A 27,943-nucleotide genomic window follows, 5' to 3' on the forward strand; every position below is an offset into this window, starting at 1 on the left:
TGTTAGCCAGGATGGTCTCGATCTCCTGACCTTGTGATCCGCCCGCCTCGGCCTCCCAAAGTGCTGGGATTACAGGCTTGAGCCACCGTGCCCGGCTGTTAATGGGACACTCTTAAATCAATGGCAGAAGCTCCTTCTTGGCCGGGAGCAGTGGCTTATGCCTATAATCCTAGCACTTTGGGAGGCTGAAGCAGAAGGATGGCTTAAGGCCAGGAGTTCAAGACTGGCCTGGGCAAAATAGTGAGATCCCTATCTCTACAAATATAAATAAATAATAAAATAAGGCGGTGGCTCATGCCTATAATCCCAGCACTTTGGGAGGCCAAGGTAGGCAGATCACCTGCGGTCAGAGGTTCGAGGCCAGCCTGACCAATATGGTAAAACCCAGTCTCTACTAAAAATACAAAAATTAGCCAGGCGTGATGGTGCGCACCTGTATTCCCGGCTACTTAGGAGGCTGAGACAGGAGAATAGCTTGAACCTGGAAGGCAGAAGTTGCAATGAGCCAAGATTGCACCATTGCACTCCAGCCTGGGCAACAAGAGCAAAACTCCGTCTCAAAAAATAATAATAATAATAAAATTAAAAACTAGGTTTTTTTTGTTTTGTTTTGTTTTGTTTTGTTTTGAAACAGAATCTCACTCTGTCGCCCAGGCTGGAGTGCAGTGGCATGATCTTGGCTCACTGCAACCTCACCTCCCGGATTCAAGCGATTCTCATGTCTCGGCCTCCTGAGTAGCTGAGACCACAGGTGCCTGCCACCACTCCTGGCTAATTTAGAATAAAAAAGAAGCTTTCTCCCTGCCATTCAGGTAGTCTTATCCCTAATCTCAGCCTCCATCAGGGACTTCTCAAGGCCATTTGACTGAAAGCTGCCCAGAGAGTTCTAAGGATTTCAGTTTCTCTTTCCTTCTTGATGCAGCTCCCAGCTCACTTGGCCCCGCCCACACCTGTTCCCTCACCAGGCTCCCAGACTGGCCCCACCCACTCATGCCTCTGAAGTCAAAGTGGAAATTCTCATTTCCAATTACCTTTTCACTTTACACACATCATCGTGGATTGCTCATTTTGCCTGGCTAAAAAGCAGAGAGCCATGCCGCTGGGGAAGCAGTTGCGATTTAGCCATGGCTGCAGCTTGGATCGTGGTGCTGGTGACTTTGGTGCTAGGCTTGGCCGTGGCAGGCCCTGTCCCCACTTCCAAGCCCACCACAACTGGGAAGGGCTGCGACATTGGCAGGTTCAAATCTCTGTCACCGCAGGAGTTGGCAAGCTTCAAGAAGGCCAGGGACGCCTTGGTGAGTTCCTGTTGCTAGGGGCTAACCTCCACTTCTACAGGTGTCCCAGTTACTGCCCTGCTACCGTGGGCTAGCCTCTAGCCTTCCAACTATGGCGAACCTCTATCCTTTCTGCACTGGGTTAAACCTATGCTGTCAGGCTAACTTGATCCTTGCTGCTAGAAGCTAGCTTCCAGCCATCCTGCTGTGGGCTAACCCCTGCCCTTACTCTCTAGGAAGAGTCCCTCAAGTTGAAAAACTGGAGTTGCAGCTCTCCTGTCTTCCCCGGGAATTGGGACCTAAGGCTTCTCCAGGTGAGTTGGAAGTCAGGCCCCCTTCACCCTTCCCTTGACCCTTTCCCCTCTCTCCTTAAGTGGCCCCTTAGCTTTCTTTGTCTCCCTTGTCCTTCACTCTCTTGGACCTCTCCTCCCCTGTCCTGTGCCCTTGCCACTTCTCAACAGCTCTCTTGACTCTGTCCTTCCCCTGGGTCCCTTCTATCATCTCCCGTTGGCCCCACTGCCCTAGCTCACTCACCTGTCCCTGTCACTTCCACTCTCACTCTTCATTTCTCTCCCAAATGTCCCCAGTCTGTCCCCCGCCTGTGCCTTTCATCCTACTCCACTTCCCCCTGTCTGTTCCCAACACTGACTCCCTCTCCCTCTCACCCGCCCCTGTCACCTGTCCCTCATCATCTTTCACTGACATTCATCCAACTCATGCTCCCCTCCATCCACCCTTCTTTTTTTTTTTTTTTTTTTTTTTTTTTTTTTTTTGAGACAGAGTCTTGCTCTGTCGCCCAGGCTGGAGTGCAGTGGCATGATCTTGGCTCACTGCAACCTCCTCCTTCCGGGTTCAAACAATTCTCCTGCCTCAGCCTCCTGAGTAGCTGCGATTACAGGCATGTGCCATGATGCCCAGCTAATTTTTGTATTTTTAGTAGAAACAGGGTTTCACCATGTTGGCCAGGCTGGTCTCGAACTCCTGACCTCAGGTGACCCACCTGCCTCGGCCTCCCAAAGTGCTGGGATTACAGGCGTGAGCCACCACACCTGTCCGCACCCTTCTTCTCTGTGCATGCAACTGTCCCTCTCTCACTGCGCCCCAACCTGCTTTCTCCTCACCCGTCCCCACCCTGTCCCAGGGAACCTCTGTGACCCCCGTAAGTCCCCTTTCATTTGTCTCCATTTCACTTATCCTCTCACCTGCCTCCTTGACCATCCTGCCTCCCCTGTGTCCTTCCTCAAGTCTTCCCCCTCCTGCCTCCTTCTCCCCAGACCCCTCACCTGTCCCCACCACATGCACTGTGTCACCGTCCTTCCCCAGGGTTGCCTACCTGTCCCCACTAACTGGGTCTTCTTGCCTGTTCTCCCTCACATGCTCTTTTTCACCTCTCCTCAGGTGAGGGAGCGCCCCGGGGCCTTGGAGGCTGAGCTGGCCCTGACGCTGAAAGTCCTGGAGGCTGCCGCTGACACTGACTCGGCCCTAGAGGTCGTCCTAGACCAGCCCCTTCACACCCTGAAGCACATCCTTTCCCAGCTCCAGGCCTGTGTGAGTCATCGGGGCCTGGGCGCTCAGGTCTGTGAGTTCTGAGCAGCATCCTTCCCCTGTGGTGGCTCAGGCTCCGCCTCACACACCGCCCTCCTCTGCCCACAGATCCAGGCTCAGCCCACAGCAGGGCCCAGGACCCGGGGCCGCCTCCACCACTGGCTACACCGGCTCCAGGAGGCCTCCGAAAAGGTGAGCAACCCAGGAAGAGGAGGACCAGGGTCTGAGGAGCCAATAGGAGCCCAGACCCTGGGACAGCCCGTGACCCATCCCCTCCTCCCCTACAGGAGTCCCCTGGCTGCCTTGAGGCGTCTGTCACCTTCAACCTCTTCCGCCTACTCATACGGGACCTGACATGTGTCGCCAATGGGGACCTGTGTCTGAGAACGTCAACCCATCCCGAATCCACCTGACACCCCACACCTTATTTATGCACTGAGCCCTACTCCTTCCTTAAATTATTTCCTCTCACCCTTTATTTATGAAGCTACAGCCCTGACTGAGACATAGGACTGAGTTTATTGTTTTACTTTTATACATTATGCACAAATAAACAACAAGGAATTGGAACCTTCTGTGATAGGTGAATCCTTGAGTGTGTGTGCGATTGTGGGTCTGTGACTGGGTGTGGATGTCTGTGTGATGCAGGCAAAATTTGTGACTGATTGTATATATTTGTGTGTGCCTGACTTCTGTGACTGTGTGTGTATTTGTATGTAAATGAGTGTCTGCCCAAACTTGAATCTAACCAAAGATGCGTAACTGTGCATGTTCATGCCCACATGTGTGCAAGTATGTGTGTGCACTGCCAGGCATGGTGGCTCACACCTGTAATCCCAGCACTTTGGGAGGCTGAGGCAGGCAGATCACTTGAAGTCAGGAGTTTGAGACCAGCTTAGCTAACATGGTGAAATCCTGTTTCTACTAAAAATACAAACATTAGCCAGGAGTTGTGGCATGCCCCTGTAATCCCAGCTACTTGGGAGGCTGAGGCAGGAGAAATGCTTAAACCCGGGAGGTGGAGGCTGTGGTGAGCTGAGATCACACCACTGCATTCCAGCCTGACTGACAAGAGCGAAACTCTGTCTCAAAAAAAAAAAAAAGGCCAGGCGCGGTGGCTCAGGCCTGTAATCCCAGCGCTTTGGGAGCCCAAGGCGGGAGGATCACTTGAGGTCGGGAGTTTGAGACCAGCCTGACCAACATGGAGAAACCTCATCTCTACCAAAAATACAAAAATTAGCCAGGCGTGGTGGCACATACCTGTAATCCCAGCTACTAGGGAAGCTGAGGCAGGAGAATCACTTAAACCAGGGAGGTGGAGGTTGCGGTGAGCCAAGATCACACCATTGCCTTCCAGCCTGGGCAACAAGAGTGAAACTCCGTCTCAAGAAAGAAAAAAAAAGAAAGAAAGAAAGGAAAGGAAAGGAAGGAAAAGAAAAGCTCTCAGGGTGCTACATCCTGGAACCTAACAGCAATGCTGTGGGAAGCCCAGACATACAGAGAGGCCACATATAGGTACTCCATATGATAATCCCAGCACAGCTTCTGATTCACCCCAGCTCAGGAACCAAACATGCGAGTGAAGAAGCGTTTACATGACTCTAGGTCCCAGCTGGAGCAGAGACAAGCCATCCTCACTGGGCCCTGATTAAGTTCCTGACCCACAGAAACTGTGAGCATAATAATATTTGTTTTATGCCAGTAAGTTTGGTTTGTTATAAGGCAATAAATCATTGGAACGGTGAGACAGCCACCAGCCCATCACAATTCACTGTGAGGTGTGTCACGAGAAATTTATTACCAAAATGACCCATCAGAGTTTTTTTGGGGGGGTTGGGGAGAGGGGGACAGCGTCTGGCTCCGTCACCCAGGCTGAAGTGCAGTGGTAAGATCTATCTCAGATCACTGCAACCTCCACCTCCCAGTTTCAAACCATCCTCCCACCTCAACTTCCCAAGCAGCTGGGACTACAGGTGTGTGCCTCCACCCCCACCTAATTTTTGTATTTTTTGTAGAAACGGGGTGTCGCTATGTTGCCCAGACTGGTGTCGAGCTCCTGGATTCAAGCAGTCCTCCTGCCTCAGCCTACCAAAGTGCTAGGACTACAGGCGTGAGCCACCGCCCCAGCCCCAACAAAGTTTCTGAATGGTTGACTTTTTGTTACATTACAGGGGTTTCAGAACAAAATTCCATTCTTATCATCCTATAACTCTCACTTCTTTGTATTGTTTGTTTGTTTGAGACGGAGTCTGGCTCTGTCGCCCAGGCTGGAGTGCAGTGACAAGATCTCAGCTCACTGCAACCTTCGTCTCCTGGGTTCAAGCGATTCTCCTGCCTCAGCCTCCCGAGTAGCAGGGACTACAGGCACGTGCCACCACTCCCAGCTAATTTTTGTATTTTTAGTAGATACGGGGTTTCACCATGTTGGCCAGACCGGTGTCGAACTCCTGGTGTCAAGTGATCCTCCCGCCTCGGCCTCCCAAAGTGCTGGAATTACAGGCATGAGCCACTGCGCCTGGCCTCCATTGCATTCTTGAGGATTTTCTTGATTAGGAGTCAGAGGACAGAAGTACAGGCATATGCAGAAATTACATACAACCAACGGGCAAAAGTTGAAGCATTCTCCTTGATAACCAAAAGCAAGTTAAATGTGGCCAGGTGTGGTGGCTCACGCCTGTAATCCCTGCACTTTAGGAGGCCTAGGTGGGAGGACTGCTTGAGCGCAGGAGTTAGAGACCAGCCTGAGCAACATAGCGACCACATCTTTACAAAAAAAACTCAAAAATTAGGCAGGCATGGTAGCACGTGCCTGTAATCCCAGTCCCAGGAAGATGGCTCGAGTCCAGGACGTTGAGGCTGTAGTGAGCCATGATCGTGCCACCGTACTCCAGCCCGGGTGACAAAGTAAGACTGTCTCAAAAAAAGAAAGAAAGAGAGAGAGAGGAGGGAAGGGAAGGGAAAGGAAGGGTAGGGAAGGGAAGGGAAGGGAAGGGAAGGGAAGGGAAGAGGAGGGGAGGGGGGAAGGGAAGGGGGGGAAGGGAAGGGAAGGGGAGGGGAGGGAAGGGAAGCTGAGGGAGAAAGAAAGAGGAGTTAAACGTAAAAAAGTTATTTGTAAATTTTTTAAAAATTCACACACAACCTCACAACCATTCCCACTACATTATAAAGTCTGTGACTAGCAGAACCTCAGTTTGGGTAGGGGGCAGCATGGTGCCCCGCCCAGGACACGAATTTCTGTCTCTTTTGCCTGATACCTGCTTTCCCAGGTTCCCTCGCAGCTCAGAGTGACCATGAAATTAAGGGCTTCTTAAATAAATTAATTTATGCTGGGCGCAGTGGCTCACTCCTGTAATCCCAGCACTTTGGGAGGCTGAGGCAGGCAGATCACTTGAGGTCAGGAGTTTCAGACCAGCCTGCCCAACATCGCGAAACTCCATCTCTACTAAAAATACAAAAATTAGCCGGATGGCCGGGCGCGGTGGCTCACGCCTGTAATCCCAGCACTTTGGGAGGCCGAGGCAGGCGGATCACGAGGTGAGGAGATCGAGACCATCCTGGCTAACACGGTGAAACCTCGTCTCTACTAAAAATACGAAAACTTAGCCCGGCGTGGTGGCGGGCGCCTGTAGTCCCAGCTACTGGGAGGCTGAGGCAGGAGAATGGCGTGAACCCGGGAGGCGGAGCTTGCAGTGAGCCGAGATCGCGCCACCGCACTCCAGCCTGGGAGACAAAGTGAGACTCCGTCTCAAAAAAAAAAAAAAAAAAAAAAAATTAGCCGGGCATGGTGGCGCATGCCTGTAATCCTAGCTACTCGGTATGCTGAGGGGCAGGAGAATCGCTTGAACTCAGGAGGCGGAGGTTGCAGTGAGCTGAGATGGTGCCACTGTACTCCAGCCTGGGTGACAGAGCGAGACTCCGTCTCAAAAAAAAAAAAAGGTAATTTATGTAAAAAATGTAACACAGCTTGGCAAAGGGTGAGCCCCATACATGTGTTTGTTGCTGTTAACTCTCATTATTTTAACATATTTTTCTTCCTTGATACAAACAGAACTCTTTCCCACTTGTTCCCTTCCTTCCGGCTTAGTTCATTGGTATAAGGATGTGAGGCCCAAAGCTATGGCAACCATTTTGTGACCACAAGGCAACAAGTTTAGGGTGTGAAGCTATCATTCTGAGGAAAGTAGACCAAAAGAGTAGAAAACGGGGTCCTTGCTGATATTAATAAGCCATTGCACCAAACCTCAGAAACCCCTAACTCCACACTTACTTAGATGACATAACTGAATGTCTTTATTGCTTAGGTCATGTTAATTGGATTTTTCTGTTTCTTGCAGCCAAATGTATCCCCACGAATTCATCTCTGCATGGCCAGCACTGAACCCAGAGAAGGTGGTCAATTAATATTTCATAAAAATTTTAGTCATATAGGACATGTCCGAGCCCAGGCATATGAGTCTCTTCAATTATGAATGTTGCAATGGAAGAAAACGAGGTTGCAGATCTCTGCTTGGAGATGCCAAGGCTTTACGGAAGAGGTTTTGAACTGGATATATTTTAGTTTTGCCTGACCAGCATCCATTACTCCTGGTAATAGCTCTTCAGTTTTCCTTTGGAAATGACCTCCTTTCCCACTCCCTCATTTGGCTGGACACATGACTCCAATTTGATCAATCAGAGCAAGCACTGCATCTCCAGAGCACAGTAACAAGCTTTTCCTTGTCCTCTCTCATGGTGGCCTTTGCTTCAGTGGTTCCCTCTACTTAGGACACTCTCCAACGACCAAGTCTTCACCTGGTTCATTTCCACAATATCACCTCCTCCTCCAAAAATCTTTCAGCATAGTACACCCGGGTTTCTATTGCTATATATATATATATATATATATATATTTTTTTTTTTTTTTTTTTTTTTTTGAGACAGAGTCTCGCTCTGTCGCCCAGGCTGGAGTGCAGTGGCATGATCTTGGCTCACTGTAACCGCCGCCTCCCGGGTTCAAGTGATTCTCGTGCCTCATCCTCCTGAGTAGCTGGGATTATAGGCGCCCGCCATCATGCATGGCTAATTTTTGTACTTTTAGTAGAGACAGGGTTTCACCATGTTGGCCAGGCTGGTCTCGAACTCCTGACCTCAGGTGATCCACCTGCCTCAGCCTCCCAAAGTGCTGGGATTACAGGCATGAGCCACTGTGCCCAGCCTCTATTGCTTTTATATGCTCAACAAGCTTTCTTAATTTTGTTTTCTTTTTTCTTTTTTTTTTTTTTGAGACGGAAGTCTTGCTCTGTCACCCAGGCTGGAGTGTGGTGGCGCGATCTAGGCTCACTGCAAGCTCCACCTCCTGGGTTGACGCCATTCTCCTGCCTCAGCCTCCCGAGTAGCTGGGACTACAGGCGCCTGCCGCCACGCCCGGCTAATTTTTCATATTTTTAGTAGAGACAGGGTTTCACCATGTTAGCCAGGATGGTCTTGATCTCCTGACCTCGTGATCCACCTGCCTCGGTCTCCCAAAGTGCTGGGATTACAGGCGTGAGCCACCACGCTCGGCCAATTTTGTTTTCTTTTTTGAGACTAGCATATAACAGCAACAAGCTTTCTTTGTTTTCTTTTTTTTTTTTTAAGATCTTGCTCTGTCATCCAGGCTGGAGTTCAGTGGCTCAATCATAGCTCACTGCTGCCTCAAACTCCTGGGCTCGAGACCACCTCCTGAGTAACTGGGACTACAGGTGCACACCACCATGCTTGGCTAATGTTTTATTTTTGTTTTTATAGAGACAGAGTCTCGCCATGTTGCCCAGGCTGATCTCAAGCTCCTAGCCTCAAGTGATCCTCCCACCTTGGCCTCGCAAAGTGCTGGAATTACAGGTATGAGCCACCACACCCAGCCAACAAGATTTCTTATCCTACTTTATCTGGTGAGTATTTAGCTTCAACCACATAAAATTGCCAATACTCTACAATGTTTCACCTACAAAAACGGCAAGTTCATGTGGTTCGACCTAATATTTAGCAATCCCTCCTGCCCGGGACACACAACCTGGACATAGGACCCACCCATCCCCAACCTGGCCAATCAAAGCATTCCATTCATTCCCTTGGATGCTGCAATCAGTGTCGGGGTTGCCATGTCACCTCAGCCAGACCAATAAGAGCCCTTCCCTGAGATTGCTCTTAGGACTAGAGATTCTGCCATTTTATCTCTGGGCTCTGGAAAGATTGAGTGTGTGTCTGTAAATAAATGACCATTTTCCCCACCACATGCAGTTGAAAGGGATGAATCTGAGCTGAGACAAGCAAAGAAGAGAGATGCATAGGAAGAGTGTCTTGGTGGGGTTGAGTCTGGGTTCCTTTCTCTAAACCCCTGTTCCTTGTAGCTTTGCAATCCCCCACAACTTTTTTTTTTTTTTTTTTTTTTTTGAGACAGAGCCTCACTCTGTCACCCAGGCTGGAGTGCAGTGATGTAATCTCGACTCACTGCAAACTCCGCCTCCCGGGTTCACTGCAACCTCCACCTCCCGGGTTCAAGCGATTCTCCTGCCTCAGCCTTTCAAGCAGCTGAAATCACAGGAACCTACCATGCCCAGCTAATTTTTGTATTTTTAGTAGAGAGGGGGTTTCACCATGTTGGCCAGCCTGGTCTCGAACTCCTGACCTCAGGCAATCCGCCCACCTCGGCCTCCCAAAGTGCTGGGATTACAGGCATGAGCCACCCCTCCCGGCCTTTAATTTTTTTTTTTTTTTAATAGAGACAGGATCTCACTATGTTTCCCAGGCTGGTCTTGAACTCCTGGACTCAAGTGATCCTCCCAACTTAGCCTCCCAGAGTGCTGGGATTATGTGTCAATCACTGCGTCCGGCGCCCAATTCTGTTTTGAAGGTAGGCATACCTCACCCCAAAGCTGGGGTCTCCATGGAAATCAGACCACATACCATCCCTGGTGAAGACCCTTCATTGGCTTCCCACGGCTCCAAAGAATAAAATGTTAACTCTTGACCACACCTCATAAGGTTCTGTAGAACCTGCTTGCTTCTCCCACCTACTCTCCTCTCACTCTCCTCACTTCAGTCCAGACACACTGCCTCCAACACATCAAGCACACTACTTCCTAAGGGCCTTTGCACATGCTATTCCCTTTGCCTGGAATGCTTTTCCCTGCTTTTCTCACAATGAATTTATTTAGCTCCAACATCACCCTTCTTGACCCTTCCATCTAAAGTAGGCCTCAAAGTCATTCTCTATGCCATCATCCTGTTTTCATTCTTTGCATAGCATTTATTTACCACTGGACATGAATTATTTACTTGTGTTTGTTTTGTTTGTTTGTTTGTTGGATCTCACTCTGCCACGCAGGCTGGAGTACAGTGGCGCGATCAGGGCTCATTGCAACCTCAACCTCCCGGACTCATTTAATTGCTTATTTGTTTATTTCTCCTCCCTCTGGAATATAGGCACCACGGAGCAGGGCTTTCTTGTTTTGTTTCATCTATTGTTCACTGCAATAGCCTCTACGTAGGACCAGTTACATAATGCATGCTCAATAAGGCTTTATCAAGTGAATCAGAGACAAGATTCCTGATGGTTCTGTGTGCAGGTTGGAGGCAGTCAGCTTTCCAATCATGGCTCTGCTGTTAACTGGCTGTGTGATCTTGGACATGCTTCTTAACCTCTCTGAGCTTCAGTTTCCTCATCTTGAAAATTGTGTGCACACACTGCATATACCTGTGCAGACTTTAAATGTAGTCACGCTTATTATTGGAGTAACTCCATTTCCTGAGCATTATGTGCCATGCACTGGGTTGCATGCTCTTTATCTGTGCATCAGCAAGGGTTTGGGAGCGCTGTGCCTCGCTTGTGAAAAGCCCTCAGTACCTGGGAGTCTTCATGACTGACACAGATGAGGGTGGTTGGGCCCCTGAGTGAGGAAGCCTCCTGGCCTGTGATTCTCTGGTGCCTCTGTCCTAGCTGCCTCCCACCTTGTCTGCCTAGATCCATCCCCCTCCCTCCTGCTCCGTTTCTATTTCTGTCTTTCTCTCCTCCTCCCCTGGCCTCAGGGGGCCCCTGACTGGCAAGAAGCCTTCCTCCTTCTTCCCCAGGATCAGGAAGGCGTTTGCACTGCAAGGCCCCTGCAAGGGCTGGGATGTCTGTCCCTCTCCTCTCCCCAACCAGCTTTCCTTCCGCAGCCACAGCCCTCAGCCTCACCTGAGAAACTCCTCTCCCCACACCGTCCTCCATGCCCTCTGCCAGGGTCCCTCAGATTCCAGGCGGAGCAACACAAGACCTCTTGTGCCTGCGCCCACCAGGCTGGCTGTGGATATCCAAGTTCAGCTAAGGTCATGGGGGCCATACCCCAGCCTCCGGACACAGACCCCAGAGGCAGCATAGTGTAGGGGTACAATCAAACTTCCACCTCTGCTATTTATTCATGGGGGGGATGGAGGGACTTGGGCAGGTGACTTCATCTCTCTGTGGTTCAGGTTCTTGTCTGTAAAATGGGACGAAGGATCGATCTACCCTACCCCACTGAGTTGTGAGGTCTCAGCAGGTGGAATGAATATTCAATAACTGCTCAGCAGTAGAGTGCTCTAGTTAAGGGTATTGAAGGATGGCCGGGCACAGAGGCTCACGCCTGTAATCCCAGCACTTTGGGAGGCCGAGGTGGGCAGATCACAAGGTCAGGAGATCGAGACCATCCTGGCTAACACAGTGAAACCCCGTCTCTACCAAAAATACAAAAAATTAGCTGGGTGTGGTGGCGGGCACCTGTAGTCCCAGCTACTCGGGAGGCTGAGGCGGGAGAATGGCGTGAACCCGGGAGTCAGAGTTTGCAGTGAGCTGAGGTCACGCCACTGCACTCCAGCCTGGGCGACAGAGTGAGATTCTGTCTCAAAAAAAAAAAAAAAAAGTATTTAAGGAGTTCAGGGAATGTCACCCCAAAATATGGCACCCTGGTATGCTGATTATTTTAAATTAAAGGCACTCAGAGATCCACAGATGCTGGAAGAGGCTTTCCTCTGATGTCTTCCTATCTGCCTAAAGACCATAACCCACCAAAAAGAACACAAGTGCCTTCTGTCCTCTCCCTGACATTTCATTATCTTTAACAGGAAAAAAAGAGAAACGTAACTACATCTGGATGGACTTTGTCACAAGAAAGTATCTGTCTGTCAGGCTCAAATTCCAGAGACATTTACAATTTAATTTCTATCTCCTGGATCCATTTATTTTCCCCAAAATCATTTATTACCCCTCAAAATTGCCTACCTTTCCCCATCTCCCCTTTCCCTGTGAAGAAAGGTATATAAGCATCTAAACCTCACTGGGTTATTGGGTAATCACTTCCCTGTGATTTTCCCAGTGCATGTTAAATACCCTCCATATGCCTTTTCTCTTGTAAAGTCTATTGTCAGCCCATTCCGGTGACATTTCAGAGAGTGAAAGGGAAGCTGTCTTTTCACCCCTACAGTAGAGACTCAGAAGTTGGCCTGCCTGCCTTTTTAAATCCCAGTTTTGCCACCTTGGTCCAGTTATTTAACTTTTCTGGGCCGAAATTCCCTCATCTGGAAAACAGGATAATAATACTGATGTCCTAGTGTTGTTGTGAGAATTAAATGACTTAAGTGCTTGGCACATAGTAAGTATTCAGTTAAGTGTTTGCTATTATGATCATTTTATTTTTGTGATTATTCCCCACCTCTAAGTCTCTCAGAGGATAGAAACCTGTCTGCCAGTCTCCCTTGGCCCCAGTTAGTCATCTTCCTTCATTCTCACTTAGAGTCCTTATGCTGCAATCTAGGTCACCCTCCCCAACACATACACACACACACACACACACAGACACACACACACAGACACACACACAGGTCAGCAGGGCCTCAGACACAGAAAAAAGTTTAATTCTGCTGCGGCGGAGGGTCCCGGCTCTGGCAGGGAGGAGGATTTGGTTTTGGATTTTGTTCATGTGGGGATTTATTTGGGAGAGTCTGGTCCTTCCAGTGGGACCTGCCCGGGAGAATGAGTAAATAGAAGAAATCAGGAGAGACAGGGAGACTAGACAAAACCAGGGAGGGCCGAGGGAGAAGAGACGACAGGACAGAGAAAGGAGAGGCAAATAGGGAAAGACAGGCCCGACAGACAGACGACAAGAGGGCAGGATAGAGACAAACGAGGGAAACAGAGAAAGGGGGACCCCAAGCCAGACCCGACGGGACCAGGGATGTGAGTGCGATGGGGTGGGGGACTTTGGAGGCCGCCGCGGGACAGAATAGGATCTAGTCCAGCCAGATACAAGAAATGGGCCCCTCGCCCCGGCCCCGGGTGCCGGGCTGGGAGAGGGGGCTCGTGTCTCAGTGCTGCAGTGTCGGGGGGCCCTGCCCCTCCCCGCGCTTCGCTGTGTAAGGCACCGGCTCCTGCGAGGTCCGCGAGCGCGCGGGGGGAGGGGTAGGAGGGGGGTCGAGGAGTCCGTAGGGGAGGGGAGGCCGGCAGCCGGTCCCCGAACCCCTCCCTGGGCACGGGGGCGTGGCCTCGAGCCGCAGCCCGAGGCCGCCCCGCCCCTTCCCGGGGGCAAAGGCGCGTCTCCACTCCGGTCCAAGGTCTTGGCGCTGCGATTTCTCCCAGTCCCGCCCCAGCGTCCGTGCGGCTGGGCGTTTGGTCTGTGGCACCCAGGCGTCCCGGCACCCACCCGCCGCTCACACGGTACTCTCCAGCATCCACTCGGTGCTGGTGAAGGCCAGGCGCGCCCTGGCGGAGCCCAGCCCCAAGTCTCCATCCTCCCCGGCCGCGCCCCCTCCAGCCCCGTCCAGGTGCGGCGTGGACCGGTGGCGCTTTGTCCGCCGGGCGCGGCGCGGGTAACTGTGGCTCTGGAATAGTGCCCCGTAGTCCCCGTCGAACGAATAGCGCTGCTGTGACCTCTGCCGGGCCGCGGCCCCCCCAGGAACCAGAGCTAGGGTAGGGGGCGCCGAGGTTGGTGGCCCCAGGGCGCCGGATCGGCTCCTTCGAGGGCCCCCCGTGGCCCAAGACTCCTCCCCGGAAGTTTCCTCGGATGGCAGCAGGCACAGCGAGGTGGCCGAGCCGCCCAGAGAACGTCCAAGGACCGCCTCCGGCTCTGCGGATGCCGCCTCCGCTGCCAGGGCCTTGGCCTCGACGGCGGGGGCGGCCTGGGACTCCACCTCGCGCAGCGCCTCGTAGCGGTCCTGGACCGGCAGGGCAGGGGCCTGCGCCGCGCCTGCGCCGTTGGTCTGCGAGCACACGTGGCTGACCCGCGGGGGCGACCTGGAACCCTTGACACGGCGGCTGTCCCCGTCGCCGTACACCTTGTAGCGGATCATGAGCAGAACGATGAAGACAAGGACCGAGGCGACGATGACGCCCCCGATGGCGATGATCATGGTGCCGCCCAAGAAATGGGCCCTCAGCGGGCGGCAGGGCGCCGGATCACCAGCGGTGGTGAACTGCACACAGCCCACTACTCGCGTTGCCGGCAGCGCGGTGGCCCCGTCGTCGTAGACCGCCAGCACGCACAAGTCGTAGGCGCGGCCCGCCGCCAGGTCATTCACCAGGAAGGTCTGACTGGTGGACGGGATCATCCTGCAGGAGGGGGCGGGGTCAGGGCGGGGTTAGTCCCACCCCCCCGAACCATGCCCCTTCGCTTTATGCCCCGCCCATGGTGAACAGTGAGGACTAAACCCTGCTACTGAAGTCTCACCCGGTACTGAGACAACAGCAGCAATTCAAGCCCCGCCGCCATCAACATATTCCCACCCTTTCAGGACCCCTCATCTGCATGCCCCGCCCTCAGACCCACCTCCTGGTTGTGTCCCATCAGCCACTGGGACAATATATCTATCATTCATATTACCTCCTCTGCATATCCGGGCTCCTGCAGGGGAGAAGTGCTATGGCTTTCAAGCCCTGCCCTCAAGGGACATGCTCCCTAGTTATGTCTCACTCTTGCTAGGACAACTACCATCCAAGGTCCTTCATCTAGGCATTTTACCCCAAAACTGGGCCAGCGACACTGGCCACCTCCCCTTTTCTGCATGCCCCATCCCCCACTCAGGTGGACACTAAGGTCAACTCACAGCGCCTGTCATATTCCTACTGGAATAATGGATGCTCTTCTAGTTCCTCTTTTATACATATTCGTGCCTTTCAGGGAAAACCATGATGCAGGTCACTCCCCCTCATCTGCATGCAGCACCTTTGGGTAAAACATCTAGCTTTGGCCAGCTGCAGTGGCTCACGCCTATAATGCCGCACTTTGGGAGGCTAGGGAGGGTGGATCACCTGAGGTTAGGAGTTCAAGACCGGCCTGGCCAACATGGTAAAACCCTGTCTCTACTAAAAATACAAAAATTAGCCAGGCGTGGTGGCAGGCACCTGTAATCCTAGCTACTCTGGAGGCTGAGGCAGGAGAATCACTTGAACCCGGGAGGTAGAGGTTGCAGTGAGCCAAGACCAAGCCATTGCACTCTAGCCTGGGCAACAAGACTGAGACTCCGTCTCAAAAAACAAAAACAGACAAACCAAAAAACAAAACAAAACAAAAAAACATCTAGCTTTGTCTATGTCCTGGGCACAGTTTCCAAGTCCCTCAACTACATGTTCTCCAACATTGCTACAGGCCATTCCCCAACCAAATGAACCGTGGCTTCCCAAGGGCGTGCCCAACAGAAGAGGGCCAAGGCCTAGTAGGAACGGCCCTCCAGAGGGGTAGATCTTATAGATGGGAGGAATGCAATGGGCTGGACAGTGTGAGCCACAGCAACGGTTACTGGCCAACACAAGCTGGGATGCAAGCTAATGATGATATCATTAGGTGCCAGGTCCTGGCTATGGTAACTTATTCATTCCTCATGCCATCTCTATGATGTAGGAATTATTATCATCCCCATTTGGGGGAAATGAGGCACAGGGAGGTTAAGAAACTTGGCAAAGTTCGCCAGGCATGGCGGTACACCCCACAATGGCCCACTAGGGATGGTTCCCCTACTGTGTGTAGGCCACATCCAGACTGCAGGCCCTGCTCCTTGTCCAGATATTAAAGGCAACCACCTCATATGTTCATGTGCCACCAGAAGTCACCAAATCACCCTACCAGGTAAGTTTCTTCCATAAAGGGGTCAAACGTAGCCAAGCACACACCATACTCCTTTCTTGCTGTAGGTCTCTCCCCTTGAATGAAGGCTAGCGTAGAGAAGTGGTTAAGATGATGACAGAGTCTGGGGGCCAGACTGCCGGTGTTTGAGTCTCTCCTCTGCCACTTGCTAGCTGTGTGACCTTAGGCAAGTTTCTCTTTTGTTTCGTTTTGTTTTGTTTGAGACAGAATCTCCCTGTGTCACCCAGGCTGGAGTGCAATGATGCAATCTCTGCCTCCTGGGTTCACTGCAACCTCTGCCTCCTGGGTTCAAGCGATTCTCCTGCCTTAGCCTCCCAGGTAGCTGGGATTACAGGCACCCACCACCACGCCTGGCTAATTTTTGTATTTTTAGTAGAGACGGGGTTTCATCATGTTGGCCAAACTGGTCTCAAACTCCTGACCTCAGGTGATCCATCCACCTCAATCTCCCAAAGTGCTGGGATTGCGGTCATGAACCACCATGCCTGGCGAACTTCACCAAGTTTCTTAACCTCCCTGTGCCTCATTTTCCCCAAATGGGGATGATAATAATTCCTACATCATAGAGATGGCATGAGGAATGAATAAGTTACCATAGCCAGGACCTGGCACCTAATGATATCATCATTAGCTTGCATCCCAGCTTGTGTTGGCCAGTAACCCTTGCTGTGGCTCACACTGTCCAGCCCATTGCATTCCTCCCATCTATAAGATCTACCCCTCTGGAGAGCCATTCCTACTAGGCCTTGGCCCTCTTCTGTTGGGCATACCCTTTCCACACTGTGGGCCATGTCCAGCCTCAGCTAAACCTGGACTGCCCGGTCCACATTGATTTGCACGACCAGGATGCAACCTCACAAGCTCTCCTCTCAGGCAAAGACTCTTGGTGGGTCCTGGGAGACAAGGACCACCCCTTCCTCCTCATGGGACCATGCAGAACAAGTTCCACCCCCTCTGACAGGCCATGCCCCCACCTCCAAAGGCCTGCTTATCTCTCCGATGCTTCGCCTTCCCCTCCAGCAGGGCCACCTTCTGGCCCTGAAGCTCCACCTCTGTCATCCCACCTCCAGGATGTTCTCCCACTACCAACAGCCACCCTCCCACCAAAAGACTTCCAATCAGGGCCCCGCCCCTTCATAAAGGTCCACCCACTTCTCCAACTCCACTCTACCCACCCGACTGCCATTTCAGAGACCACTGCCACCCACCCCAGCCACCCTCGGCCACTCTGGCTTTAAGCCTTCCTCCTCCTCTCTTCATCTCTCCTCTCCAGAGCTCTGGATTCCACTTGCTCCTTCCCCTAAATAGCCAGTTGCTAGGGGCTTCCCCCACCCCTTTTCAAGGACAGAGGCTGGCTCCTTAAGAAAGCTTGAGCCCAAGTGTCTCTAATTGGCTGCAACATCGAAGCAAGCAGCTAAGCAGGCTTCTGGTTGGCTGTCACTTCCGCCCATGACAGCGTGAGGAAGTTAACCCCTGTGGCACCATAGCATAGGAATCTGCAGTGGGAGTTAGAGAACCGGAACTGGGGGCCCTACGGGGAAGAGAAGAGTCCCAGGGTCTGTTGCCCAGCTGGAGACGGGGCCATCAACACCTGCATCCATGCAGGGTCTGGGGGCTTGTGAACCTCCCTCACCCCACCATGTGGTGGCCATGGGTCAGAGCAAAGGAAAGAGGGACAGAGAAGTGGAGAGTCACAGAAGCTAAGAATTATTTACAGAAATATATTATCCATCTCCCCTCCAAGCAGTGGGTGCCCAACAAATGTGTGTCAGAGTAAAAAGGACAGCTTTGCTACTTTCTGTGTGACCTTGGGCAAGTGACATCCCCCACTGAACCTCAGTTTTTCTGTCTGCAAAATGGAGAGGGGGTCATCGCGCCTTCATAGTGGAGTTGGGAAGATCAAATGAAGTAGCAAGCTTGGAAGTTCGTTGTGAGGGTTTGTGTTTTGTTCATTTGTTTGTCCTTATGTTTGTAAGGCTGGGCCAGGATCTAAGCTATCTCAGTAGGCCCAGGGCCCAGCACAAGATGGGCACACAGTAGGCATCTACTCAGTGTTTGGGACCAGAATCAAGAAGAGAGGGAAATTAGGAAGACAGAGACAAAGGAAAAGGGAGGCTTTTTTTTGTTTTTCCAGAGGGAATCTTGCTCTGTCGCCCAGGCTGGAGTCCAATGGCACGATCTCCGCTCACTTCAACCTCCACCTCCCAGGTTCAAGCGATTCTTCTGCCTCAGCCTCCTGCGTAGCTGGGATTACAGACACGTGCCATCACATCTGCCTAATTTTTGTATTTTCAGTAGAGACAGGGTTTCACCATGTTGGCCAGGCTGGTCTCGAACTCTTGACCTCAAGTGAGCCGCCCGCCTTGGCCTCCCAAAGTGCTGGGATTACAGGCATGAGGCATCACGCCTGGCCAAGAGGCATTTTTTTCATTCAACCAAAACCGGGAAAGCACCTACTATGTGCCAGGCCTATGGCCAAGAAAACTCTGGAAAGGTAGAGATGGAGGCCAAGAGGCAGGTTTCTCAGTGAAGATCTGACAGCCAGAAGCTGGGGCTCTCCACAGGTAGGGAAACAGCTCCAGCCCCTCTGGCATCTCCATGTGAAGCCAGGCACAGGACTGAAGCATTTAACTGGTGGTCTACAATGTGCATGAGGGAGGCAGAGCTAGAAGGAGAGACATCCATGTGGCAAACAACCATTTATCAAGTGCCCACTGTGTGCCAATTCTGTGACAGAGAGCCATACCAAAAAACTACCAAGATGGGCCAGGTGCAGCGGCTCACACCTGTAATCCCAGCACTTTGGGAGGCCAAGGCAGGAGGATCCCTTTAGCCCAGGAGTTCAAGACCTGGCCGTACAATATAGCAAGACCTCGTCTCTACTAAAAATTTTTTTTAATTAGCCCAGTGTGGTGATGCATGCCTATAGTCCCAGCTACTCTCAGGAGTTAGGAGGATTGCTTGGAGCCCAAAAGTTTGAGGCTGCAGTGAGCTAGGATCATACCACTGCACTCCAGCCTGGGGTGATAAAGCAAGACCCTGCCTCAAAAACAAAAAAAAACTACTGAGATGGAGAGACATGGCAAGTCCAGGGCTGTAACTCATAATGTACTATGGGCCACCACCTGTTGGATTATGAGCTCCCTGAGGACAGGGACTGGGTGGTTTCCCTGTGTCCCCAGCGCCCAGCTCAGGACAGCTTTGCACAAAGCAGGGGCTCTGTGCCTAATGAGGGCAGAGAAGGTAGAGAACAGAGAGGTGAAAGCCAGAGAATAAGGAGGTGATGGGAGAAAATAATTCTTTTTTCAAAATGTCTGTTGACACCATACGGTTTGTCCACACGAGGGCAATGGCTTCAAACCCAAGGGAGGGTGGAAATAATGTATTTTTCTCATATGTTTTATTTTCTGTTTCTGTAATGTACCCAATGTGTTGGTACGGTAGTACTGGTATATAATTTATAAATATAAATGTCACTGTAGGCCGGGTGCGGTGGCTCACACCTGTAATCCCAGCACTTTAGGAGGCCAAGGCAGGCGTATCACTTGAGGTCAGGAGTTCGAGACCAGCCTGCCCAACATGGTGAACTCCTGTCTCTACTAAAAATTCAAAACTTAGCTCGGTGTGTTGGTGGGTGCCTGTAATCCCAGCTACTTGGGAGGCTGAGGGATGAGAATCGCTTGAACTCGGGAGGCGGAGGGTTGCAGTGAGCTGAGTTCGTGCCACTGCACTCCAGCCTGGGCAACAGAGTAAGGCTCAGTCTCAAAACAAACAAACAAATAAATAAATGTCACTGTAAATGTGTGTGTGTATTTCACGCTCCAAAATGTTTAACTGAAGAGGTGCACAATCAGATTGCTTTGGGGAGCAGTGATATTGACCATGAGCCCCATGAGGCCAGGGTTCATGCTAAGCTCAGTCATTGTTAGGACTCCAGTGCCCAGCCCTGGTCGGGTTCATGTAGGTGCTCAGCGAATATTTTCTATAAGCATGAAAAATAGAGACAGTAAGAAATAGAGAGAGGAGACAGGGCACAGGAGGGCAGGGACAAGTCTCTCAGCCATCTAGAACCCTGGCTGAGCAAGAAGGCCAAGGGAATGGGCAGGTGGGAGAGAGGGTCCCCCTGGGCTTGGGAGGAGGCCCTGGGACTGCAGCACCCGCACCCACCTGTAGACGAGGGAGTCATCAACGGAGCTGTTGTACTGAACCTGGTACATGCGTATTCCGGGCACCGGCCTCTGGGCTGGCCAGCGGATGAGCACGGAGTTCGAGGTGAGCTCGGCTGCCACGAGCCGACGCTCAGCCGCAGAATCATTGGCACCTGGTCGACCCGGCGTGGCGATGTCAGAGGAGCCGGGCTCGGTGAGAGGCGGCGGGGCAGCCGGCGGGGGTGCCATCAGAGGCAGAGGTACCACGCACACCTCCACGGGCGCCGTCGCTTCCCCAGCGGCATTGGAGGCGATGCAAGTGAAGGTGCCACTGTCCCTCAAGGTGGTGATGGTCACATCCAGCGTCCCGTCCCACCGGACCCGGGTCCGGCTGGAGTTCCCCAGCAGCCGCCCATCAGGTGCCACCCAGTGCACCACCGGCTCGGGGTCACCCACCGCTCGGCAGCGCAGGCTCACCGCCTGGCCTTCCACCACCAGGGCCCGGCCCCCCGCCTGCCGCGTGATCAGCGGGGGCTCACACAGGAACTCCTCCTCGGGGATGGACCAGAAGTAGCGGTCGGTGAGGTGTTCAGGCGTGGCGCAGGTCTCTAGGTCGTCCTCGCGCGTCAGCCGCCGCAGCCAGAGCAGCTCGCAGTTGCAGTGCAGGGGGTTACCGCCGAAGCTGACGGTCAGCGGCGTGGGCGGCTTGGGCCCGGTGCCCTGCGACCTCAGGAAGAGCCCATCGGGCGGGAGTTTATGCAGGCGGTTGGAGGTCATGTCCAGGCGGACCAGCTTGTGAAGCTGCACGAAGGTCCCCTCCGCGATGTGGTCGATGAGGTTGTGGTCCAGCGTGAGGGTGTTTAGGTTCACCATCTGGCCCACCGCCTCCCACGGCAGGGCCTCCAGGTTGTTGTAGGACAGGTCCAGGTCCTCCACGGTGGACAGGAAGGCGTCAAAGGCCGCCGACTCCACCCGGCGGATCTGGTTGTTTCCCAGGATCAGGTGGCGGAGATTGCCCAGGCCGCGGAGCTGGTCTCCGCGCACCTCCGCCAGGCGGTTGCTGTCCAGGTGCAGGGCCCGGAGGGCACGCAGGTCGGCGAAGGCGCCGGCCGCCACCTGGCCGATGGTGTTCCGGGAGAGGGTGAGGTGCACCAGGCTGGTCATGTTGGCGAAGTCTCGGCGGCGCACCGCCGCGATGAAGTTGTCGGTGAGCCGCAGCTCCACCACGCGCCGGTCGATGGCGGGAGGCACAAAGAGCAAGCCGGTCTTAGCACACAGCATGGTCAGTGTGGGCGCCACGTTCTGGCAGATGCAGCGGCCGGGGCAGGGCTGGCCACGAGATGCCCCCGCCCAGAGCAGCAGCAGAAAGGGCAGGGCGGCGGGCGGCGGCGAAAGGAGGGCCGAGGAGAAGGGTCCTGGAGCCATGGTGCAGTGGGAAGGCAGGAGGGGTGGGAGGTGAGACCTGCCGGGGAAGGAGCCAGTTACCTAGGCATGGGACTTGGCGCCAAGGGATGTCTTGCTACGAGTCAGACCTGGATCCCTCCCCTACCCCTACAGCTGGGTTCCATAAGATGGTGAGAGGACCCATTATCAGCTATTAACAACAGATTACAACATTTCCATGCTGGGCACGGTGGCTCATGCCTGTAATCCCAGAACTTTGGGAGGCCGAGGCAGGCGGATCACCTGAGGTCAGGATTTCAAGACCAGCCTGGCCAACGTGGTGAAAACCTGTCTCTACTAAAAATACAAAAATTAGCCGGGCGTGGTGGCAGGCGCCTGTAATCCCAGCTACTTGGGAGGCTGAGGCTAGAGAATCGCTTGAACCGGGGAGGTGGGGGTTGCAGTGAGCGGAGATCGCGCCATTGCACTCCGGTCTGGGCGACAGAGCAAGACTCCATCTTAAAAAACAAATAAAAATAAAAATATTTCTATACTGGTTGATAGATTACCCCTGCCCCTACCTTTCATGTCCCACCCTCACCTCTGCCCCTCCTGTAGTAGCTCCCAAACCTCTCATGATCTCCCAACCAGAGGGGTGACACCTGGCCCAGCCTGGGCCCTCCAGTACCCACTAAATATTCTAAAAAATCACTGTTAACTATGGTTTAAGGCCCTGGCTGTCCAAGCCATACTCCCTAGCTCCAAATCCCGGCTCTGATACTTACTAGCTGTGTGACCTCCAGCAAGTGTCTGAACCTCTCTGATTCTAGGTTTCTTCATCTGTAAAAGGGAGATAGAAACAGGCCTTACTGCTGTGAGGATTAAATGGATTGATGAACATAGCATACTTAGAATAGTGCCAGGCACATAAAATATGCTTATTACATGTCAGCAATCATCATCATGATCATGAAGTGCTTAATATGTACCAGGCAGAGAACAGTGCCCTATTATTGAGAATAAGTACTTTGAAATCAAACGGACTCAGGTTCAAATCCTGGTTCCCCTTTTGCTAGCTCTGTGACCCCCAAGCCAACAATTTCCCCTAGCTAGGCTGTAATTTCTTAATCTGTAAATTGGGATGATAACTGTACCATCTTCATTCATGTACCACGGAACATGCCTAGCATACAGTAAGTACTCAATAAATGTTAAGGGTTTCCCCCCTCCCACCTCTGGCATTGGCAGGGAGAGTGTGAAAGTGGGAGGGACTGAGAAAAACACATCTGAGTCTTCCAGTTCAGCCTCAGGAAGTCCTTCTCTGAGGTCTGGTTTCATCCTGGGCTCAGCTGAGCTCCCAAGCAGGGCAGACTTTCATGCTCACATCTTTGGGTACACACAACACACACACACACTCACACACTCGCACACTCACGCTATGTCTCTGCTCCAGGCAAAACCTTCCGGCAGGGATTCCCCCTGCGGCGGCTGCAGCCCACGACATGTCAGTTCCCATCACAACACAGGGTGGGTGGGGGGTGAAGAGGAAAGGATGGGAAGGGGGCGTCCCTGAAACTGTTTTCACCCCACCCTGCCCTGTGTCCTAGCCCCTGCTGGCCTACCTCCTGGGAATCTGTGTTTGGGGCTATGGCCTTAGGTGGCTTTGATCTTCCTGGCCTTGGGGAGGGGGCCTGGGACTGAGACCAGGAAAGTCAGAGAGAGAGGTGAAGAGAGACAGGGAGAGATGAGGGGAGGGAGAAGTGGACTGGCAAAGAGAGAGAGACAGATTCGGAGAGAAACAGAGAGACAAAAAGACAATGAGTCTGAAAGGAAGGTGAACAGACAGAAAACTGAGAGCGAAGAATGAGACACAGAAAAGAGAGACACAGAGATGGAGAGAAAAATAGAGACAGTATTAGAGAGACACAGACAGAAGAGGAAAGAGACAGCGACTAAGGGAGACAATGACCAGGCTGAAGGCGGAAAAAGAGGCTGGATCGGGGTGTCCTACCGTCTCTGAGTTCACCCCAAACCTGTCCTTCGCTCCCTATAGATCACTACTCTATAATGTACTGGAAACTCTGGCCTAGAAAGGGGGACTCCAGAATTAGGAGCCCGAGTCTGCACCTGCTTGGCTGCGGGGTCGCCAGGGCTCAGAACCCCAGTCTATGAAACAGAAGTCCAGAGCCTCGCCTCCAACAGCTGGGGTGGGACTCAAATGGAGGGAATAATAATAGCAATGGAAATAGCTAACATTTATGGAGAGCAGTGCAGCACTGCAGGACAGAATCCACCCTACTGCCTGGGTTCAGACCTCACCTCCCCACTGTGTGACTTTAATAAAGGGACTTCCCCTCTCTGTGCCTCAGTGTGCTCATCTGTCAAATGGGAATAACAATGGCACCTACTTCATAAGGTTGCTATGAGGATTCAATGAGATAATATTTTATGACATGCTTAGAATAGTTCCTGACAAAGTAAACACTACATACATGGGAGCTGCTGCTATTATCATTATTATTATTACTATTATTATTAATAATTTATTATTTTCTCCAGCTTTCTCAGCCACCAGCAGGCCAGGCTATCAGGAGATCTTCCCACACCCATGCACACGCACACACAAAATGCAAAAACATATTCATTCAACCCTCTAAATGCAGGGATCATTTCATATCTTGATATATTCTTGTATCCTTTACTGATATCATGAGGAAACCCTGCTTTCCCAACCACGTTAATCATCCTAAGAATGAATGTCTCTTGGCGTAAAACCCCTACCTGCTCCCCAGAGCCACCTGGCCACCGCAAGCCCTCACCCAACTTTGATGTTCCTGACCTTGTCATCACTCCCCAGCCTTGGGAAGAGTGGTGGGCACCTGGTCCTTCAGGAAACTGTCATCCCCTGAACTGAAATCCATGCAAGGCAGGGTTCCAGACCCCCAGCTGGCTGACAGCGAGCCCCATCACCCCATATCTCTCTCTCTCTCTCTGAAGCCTTACGGCTCTACTCACCTCTCTTCAGGGAGTCAGGGCCTGGGCCAGCACCTGCAAAGGAACACAACCACCTTGTTAGCATCGTTCTGGCTCTTCTCTGGGCACCAGATCCTGCCTTGGAGACCATCCCAGTCAAGGAAGTCCCTGGTGTGATCACTCTCTCAGTCCTCCTGTGGCGGGGTTTGCATAGTCTCACAGGAACCCGGAAGTCCTCTCTGGAATCCTAGGAGATCAGGCCTCAGGGCTGTTCACCCTCAAAAGCCCAGGAGTCGAGGACTTTAGCCCTTTGTCCTCTGGGGTTTCAGGAGCCAAGAACCCTAGCTCCCTCCTCTCTCTGACCCAAGAGTCCAGACCAGACCCCTGGCCCTCCTTTAAAACCCAAGAGTTTACATCCCAGCCCCTCAACTACAAAGTCCTGAAAGGTACCAAGAGCTGGAGAAGGGCCCAAGTTGCCCATCCTTGCCATGATACCGTTGCCCACACCAACATGTGTGGCCATGTCAGAACCCACACAAGCCCACAACCCCAGTCTCTACATCTGGATTTCTATGAATACAGCAACATGATCTGTGTGCCCGCCGCCCTCTATGGGCATTTGGCCTGGCACATGGACACACTGTATCCAGGGACCCCAGCATACCAGAGGTCATGCCACATGGGCCTCAAACCCACTGAGCCCAGAAGTAGGGACAGCCTTGTGCCAGGGCACAGACACACATGTCCTTCATGTACATGTCTGAACACACACAACCCCACTGCCCAGAGACCAACACCAAAACACAAACAGACAACATAGATGGATACATACCCTCAAGGTTGACACACCTGCATGCAACAACACACGTACAAGACTGACTCTGCCATGCACGTTCACACACACAAATGCACAAATACAACAGAGAAACTCATGTGCCCCCTAACAGACAACCAGGTACATGCATTTACAACAGATATACCTTGCACACTCACCAGCACACAGGGGCACACACACCTAACAAACACACACACACCTGCACAAAGACACACAAGTACACACTCTTAAATGCCCACACTCATACAACTTCACACATCTCCATGTTGCAAAGTTGATACAGCACCACGCCAACAGATAGACACCTCACACACATACACACACACACAGAACCACAAGCATACAGATAGGAGGTTGATCCACACTGGAACATGCACACAGGCACAAAAAGATCCACCTTTGCAGACACACCAAGGTGTTCACTCATAACAGACACATGCTCATACAACAGTCCTGTGATTTACACACTTAAAAATGCACAGAAAATACTGAACCACAGTAGCATAGTCAGTAGACAGGCCCAGATTCACACTCACACAGTCTTGGACACACATCCCTCTCAGCCCTGAGGCACCCCCCCACCACCCCACCTACTTACTTCCCAGGCCCAAGAAATCCCAACATCCCTCCAGCACATTCAGCATCCTCCCCCTCACACCCCAAAAAACCAGGGCACAAGCCAGGCCAGAGGTCAGAGTTCAGCAGGTGGAAACTCAGGATTTGGGGGCTTGAGTCCTAGATCACCGTTTCAAGGAGATCCTCCCACCAGCAGCCCCAAAGGTCCCCCAGCCTGGCCATCAGGATGGAGGTAACTCTGGCTCCATCTGCAGATGTCTGGACGGTGGGGGAATTAGGGTGGAGTGGGTGGGGAAGGGCCGGGTCTTCACCCCCCAACCCCCACCTCAGGGCCCATCTGTCCATTTCTCGGCCTCTCATCCCCCCTCCATCTGTCCACCTCCTGGCCGCCCATCCCCCCCCCCAACCACCAGGAAGGGGAAGACATGGCCGCTTCCCCGAGGACCGCTAAGGACCCCCCAGTTGACATGGACCGAGGGAGCGGTGAACTCCCCTCCCCCAAATCCACACCGAGGCCTGGACCCACAAGGCGCCGAGCCTCAGCCACCAAGCCGGCAACCTGCCGTGGACTCACAGATACACACCCTCGGAGACATACAACCCGCAGACACACACACACACACACACACACACACACAAATGGACACCCGAGCGGGCACACCCGGCTCCACAGACCCGGGGATGGACATCCAACCCGGACACAAACACCCAGCGCAGCTAGCCGCGCACGCACACGGGCTTGGGGGGACCCACACCTGGGCACACAACCCACGCACACACACACCTGCACACAGCCCCTCCGATGGGCGCGCGACAGCCCCCAGACACACAGCCGGAGGGGCGGCCGCTCGGGGGGACACGAGTGCACAGCCGGACACGCCGGCCCGGCTCGACACCCCGCGCACACCCGATGGCCACACGGGCAGGGAGCCGCACACGCCGGCGCCGGGCACACACAGGGCCGCGCGGGCGCACGCCGGGCCCGCCGCAGCGCCGGGGACACACACTCGCACGCTCGCACGCTCACACCCGCGCACACACCCGCGCCCCCGCCCGCCGCTCCCCGGCCGCTGCGGGCCGCGCTCACCCAGCCCGGGGGGGCCCCGGGCCCGGCCCCGCCGCCGCCGCCTCGCTCCGCGCCATGGTGGGGGGAGGGCCGGGGGAGGGGGCGCGGTGCCGCGGGGCCGCCTCCCTCCCGCCTCCCGCCCTCCCTCCCGAGCCGCCGCCGAGCTCCGCCCTCCGCGCCGCCCGCCGCCACCGCCGCCGCAAGGGGGGAGGGGGCGCCGACTGGTGGGGGCGGGCGGGCGGGGCGGTCGCACACCCGGGATCCCCGCCCCGAGTCCGCCGCAGACCCCTCTCCACTGCGGAGCCGCCGCGGGCCCGCCCCCGACCCCTCCCCAGCCCCACCCCCAGCCCCGCCGGCCTCCCTGGAGACCCCCCCCAGACCACGCCCCAACTGGCCTGGGGACCCCGGATCTCCCCACAGAGACCTCCGATCACGTCCTAATACCCAGGGGACCTCGGATCAGGCCTCACCTCTTTTGAGAACCCAGGCGATGTCCTAGTGCCACCCAGGACCACAAATCATGCCCTGCTCTCCTGCTTGATCTCAGACTGTGACCCACACACTGTCAGGAACCCCAGACCATGCCCCGGAACCCAGAAGAATCCCAAATCATATCCCAGCATCCAAGGGGATCCAGACCACCGCACCTGCAACCCTAAATCATATCCCAACATTCAGACGGACCCCCAGACCACACCCCTTCCCTCAGAGACCCCAAATCATACCCTAACATCCAGAGAAACTTCAGACCATATGTCAGCCAAATCCCAGATGGTGCCTGACTCCCTTTGGGGACCCAAACCACATTCTACAGCCACCAGAACCACAAACCATATTCCACTCCTTCTTGGGGACCCCCAGCCCCCATGTCCTTCTACCCTCAAGGATCCTAACCCATTCCCTTACCACCAGTATGAACTCCAAACCATGCCTAACTTCTAGGGGGCCCTAAAATGTCTCTTATGCCCATGGGAGACCCTTAAACTTTCCCCATTAACCCCATTAGACCCCAAGCCATCCTCAACCCCTTTGGT

The 27,943-nt window shown here is 53.4% G+C and overlaps 2 protein-coding genes across 3 annotated transcripts; one reads left to right on the forward strand and one right to left on the reverse strand.

Moving 5' to 3' along the window:
- The first annotated feature begins 1,109 nt into the window (after window positions 1-1,109).
- On the forward strand, window positions 1,110-3,389 carry LOC105495377 (interferon lambda-1). Its single transcript, XM_011764819.3, has 5 exons — window positions 1,110-1,295; window positions 1,511-1,588; window positions 2,673-2,822; window positions 2,928-3,011; window positions 3,107-3,389. The coding sequence occupies exons 1-5, from the start codon at window positions 1,125-1,127 to the stop codon at window positions 3,230-3,232; spliced, it is 609 nt and encodes a 202-aa protein (XP_011763121.2). The 5' UTR covers window positions 1,110-1,124; the 3' UTR covers window positions 3,233-3,389.
- A 9,297-nt stretch (window positions 3,390-12,686) lies between these two features.
- On the reverse strand, window positions 12,687-27,007 carry LOC105495375 (leucine rich repeat and fibronectin type III domain containing 1). 2 transcript variants are annotated; one of them, XM_071086751.1, is made up of 5 exons: window positions 26,931-27,007; window positions 24,475-24,507; window positions 22,245-22,299; window positions 20,096-21,538; window positions 12,687-14,397 (listed from the first exon to the last, which is right to left on the reverse strand). In XM_071086751.1, the coding sequence occupies exons 4-5, from the start codon at window positions 21,499-21,501 to the stop codon at window positions 13,500-13,502; spliced, it is 2,304 nt and encodes a 767-aa protein (XP_070942852.1). In that variant the 5' UTR covers window positions 21,502-21,538; window positions 22,245-22,299; window positions 24,475-24,507; window positions 26,931-27,007; the 3' UTR covers window positions 12,687-13,499. The 2 variants fall into 2 exon arrangements, with proteins under 2 accessions (XP_070942852.1, XP_011763120.2); XM_011764818.3 differs by lacking the exon at window positions 26,931-27,007 and adding an exon at window positions 26,628-26,780.
- Between the last annotated feature and the right edge of the window lie 936 nt (window positions 27,008-27,943).

This window comes from Macaca nemestrina, chromosome 20 (assembly GCF_043159975.1).
Source record: "Macaca nemestrina isolate mMacNem1 chromosome 20, mMacNem.hap1, whole genome shotgun sequence".
In the NCBI taxonomy this organism is placed as follows: Eukaryota; Metazoa; Chordata; class Mammalia; order Primates; family Cercopithecidae; genus Macaca; species Macaca nemestrina.

Excerpts from the sequence above, each read along its gene's own strand:
- LOC105495375 (XM_071086751.1), bottom strand. The coding sequence starts at position 21,501 with ATGGCTCCAGGACCCTTCTCCTCGGCCCTCCTTTCGCCGCCGCCCGCC. Across the intron at positions 14,398-20,095 it reads GATGACTCCCTCGTCTACAG|GATGATCCCGTCCACCAGTC; the intron begins GTGGGTGCGGGT and ends CCCCTCCTGCAG.
- LOC105495377 (XM_011764819.3), top strand. The coding sequence starts at position 1,125 with ATGGCTGCAGCTTGGATCGTGGTGCTGGTGACTTTGGTGCTAGGCTTG. Across the intron at positions 1,296-1,510 it reads AGAAGGCCAGGGACGCCTTG|GAAGAGTCCCTCAAGTTGAA; the intron begins GTGAGTTCCTGT and ends CTTACTCTCTAG. Across the intron at positions 1,589-2,672 it reads GGGACCTAAGGCTTCTCCAG|GTGAGGGAGCGCCCCGGGGC; the intron begins GTGAGTTGGAAG and ends ACCTCTCCTCAG.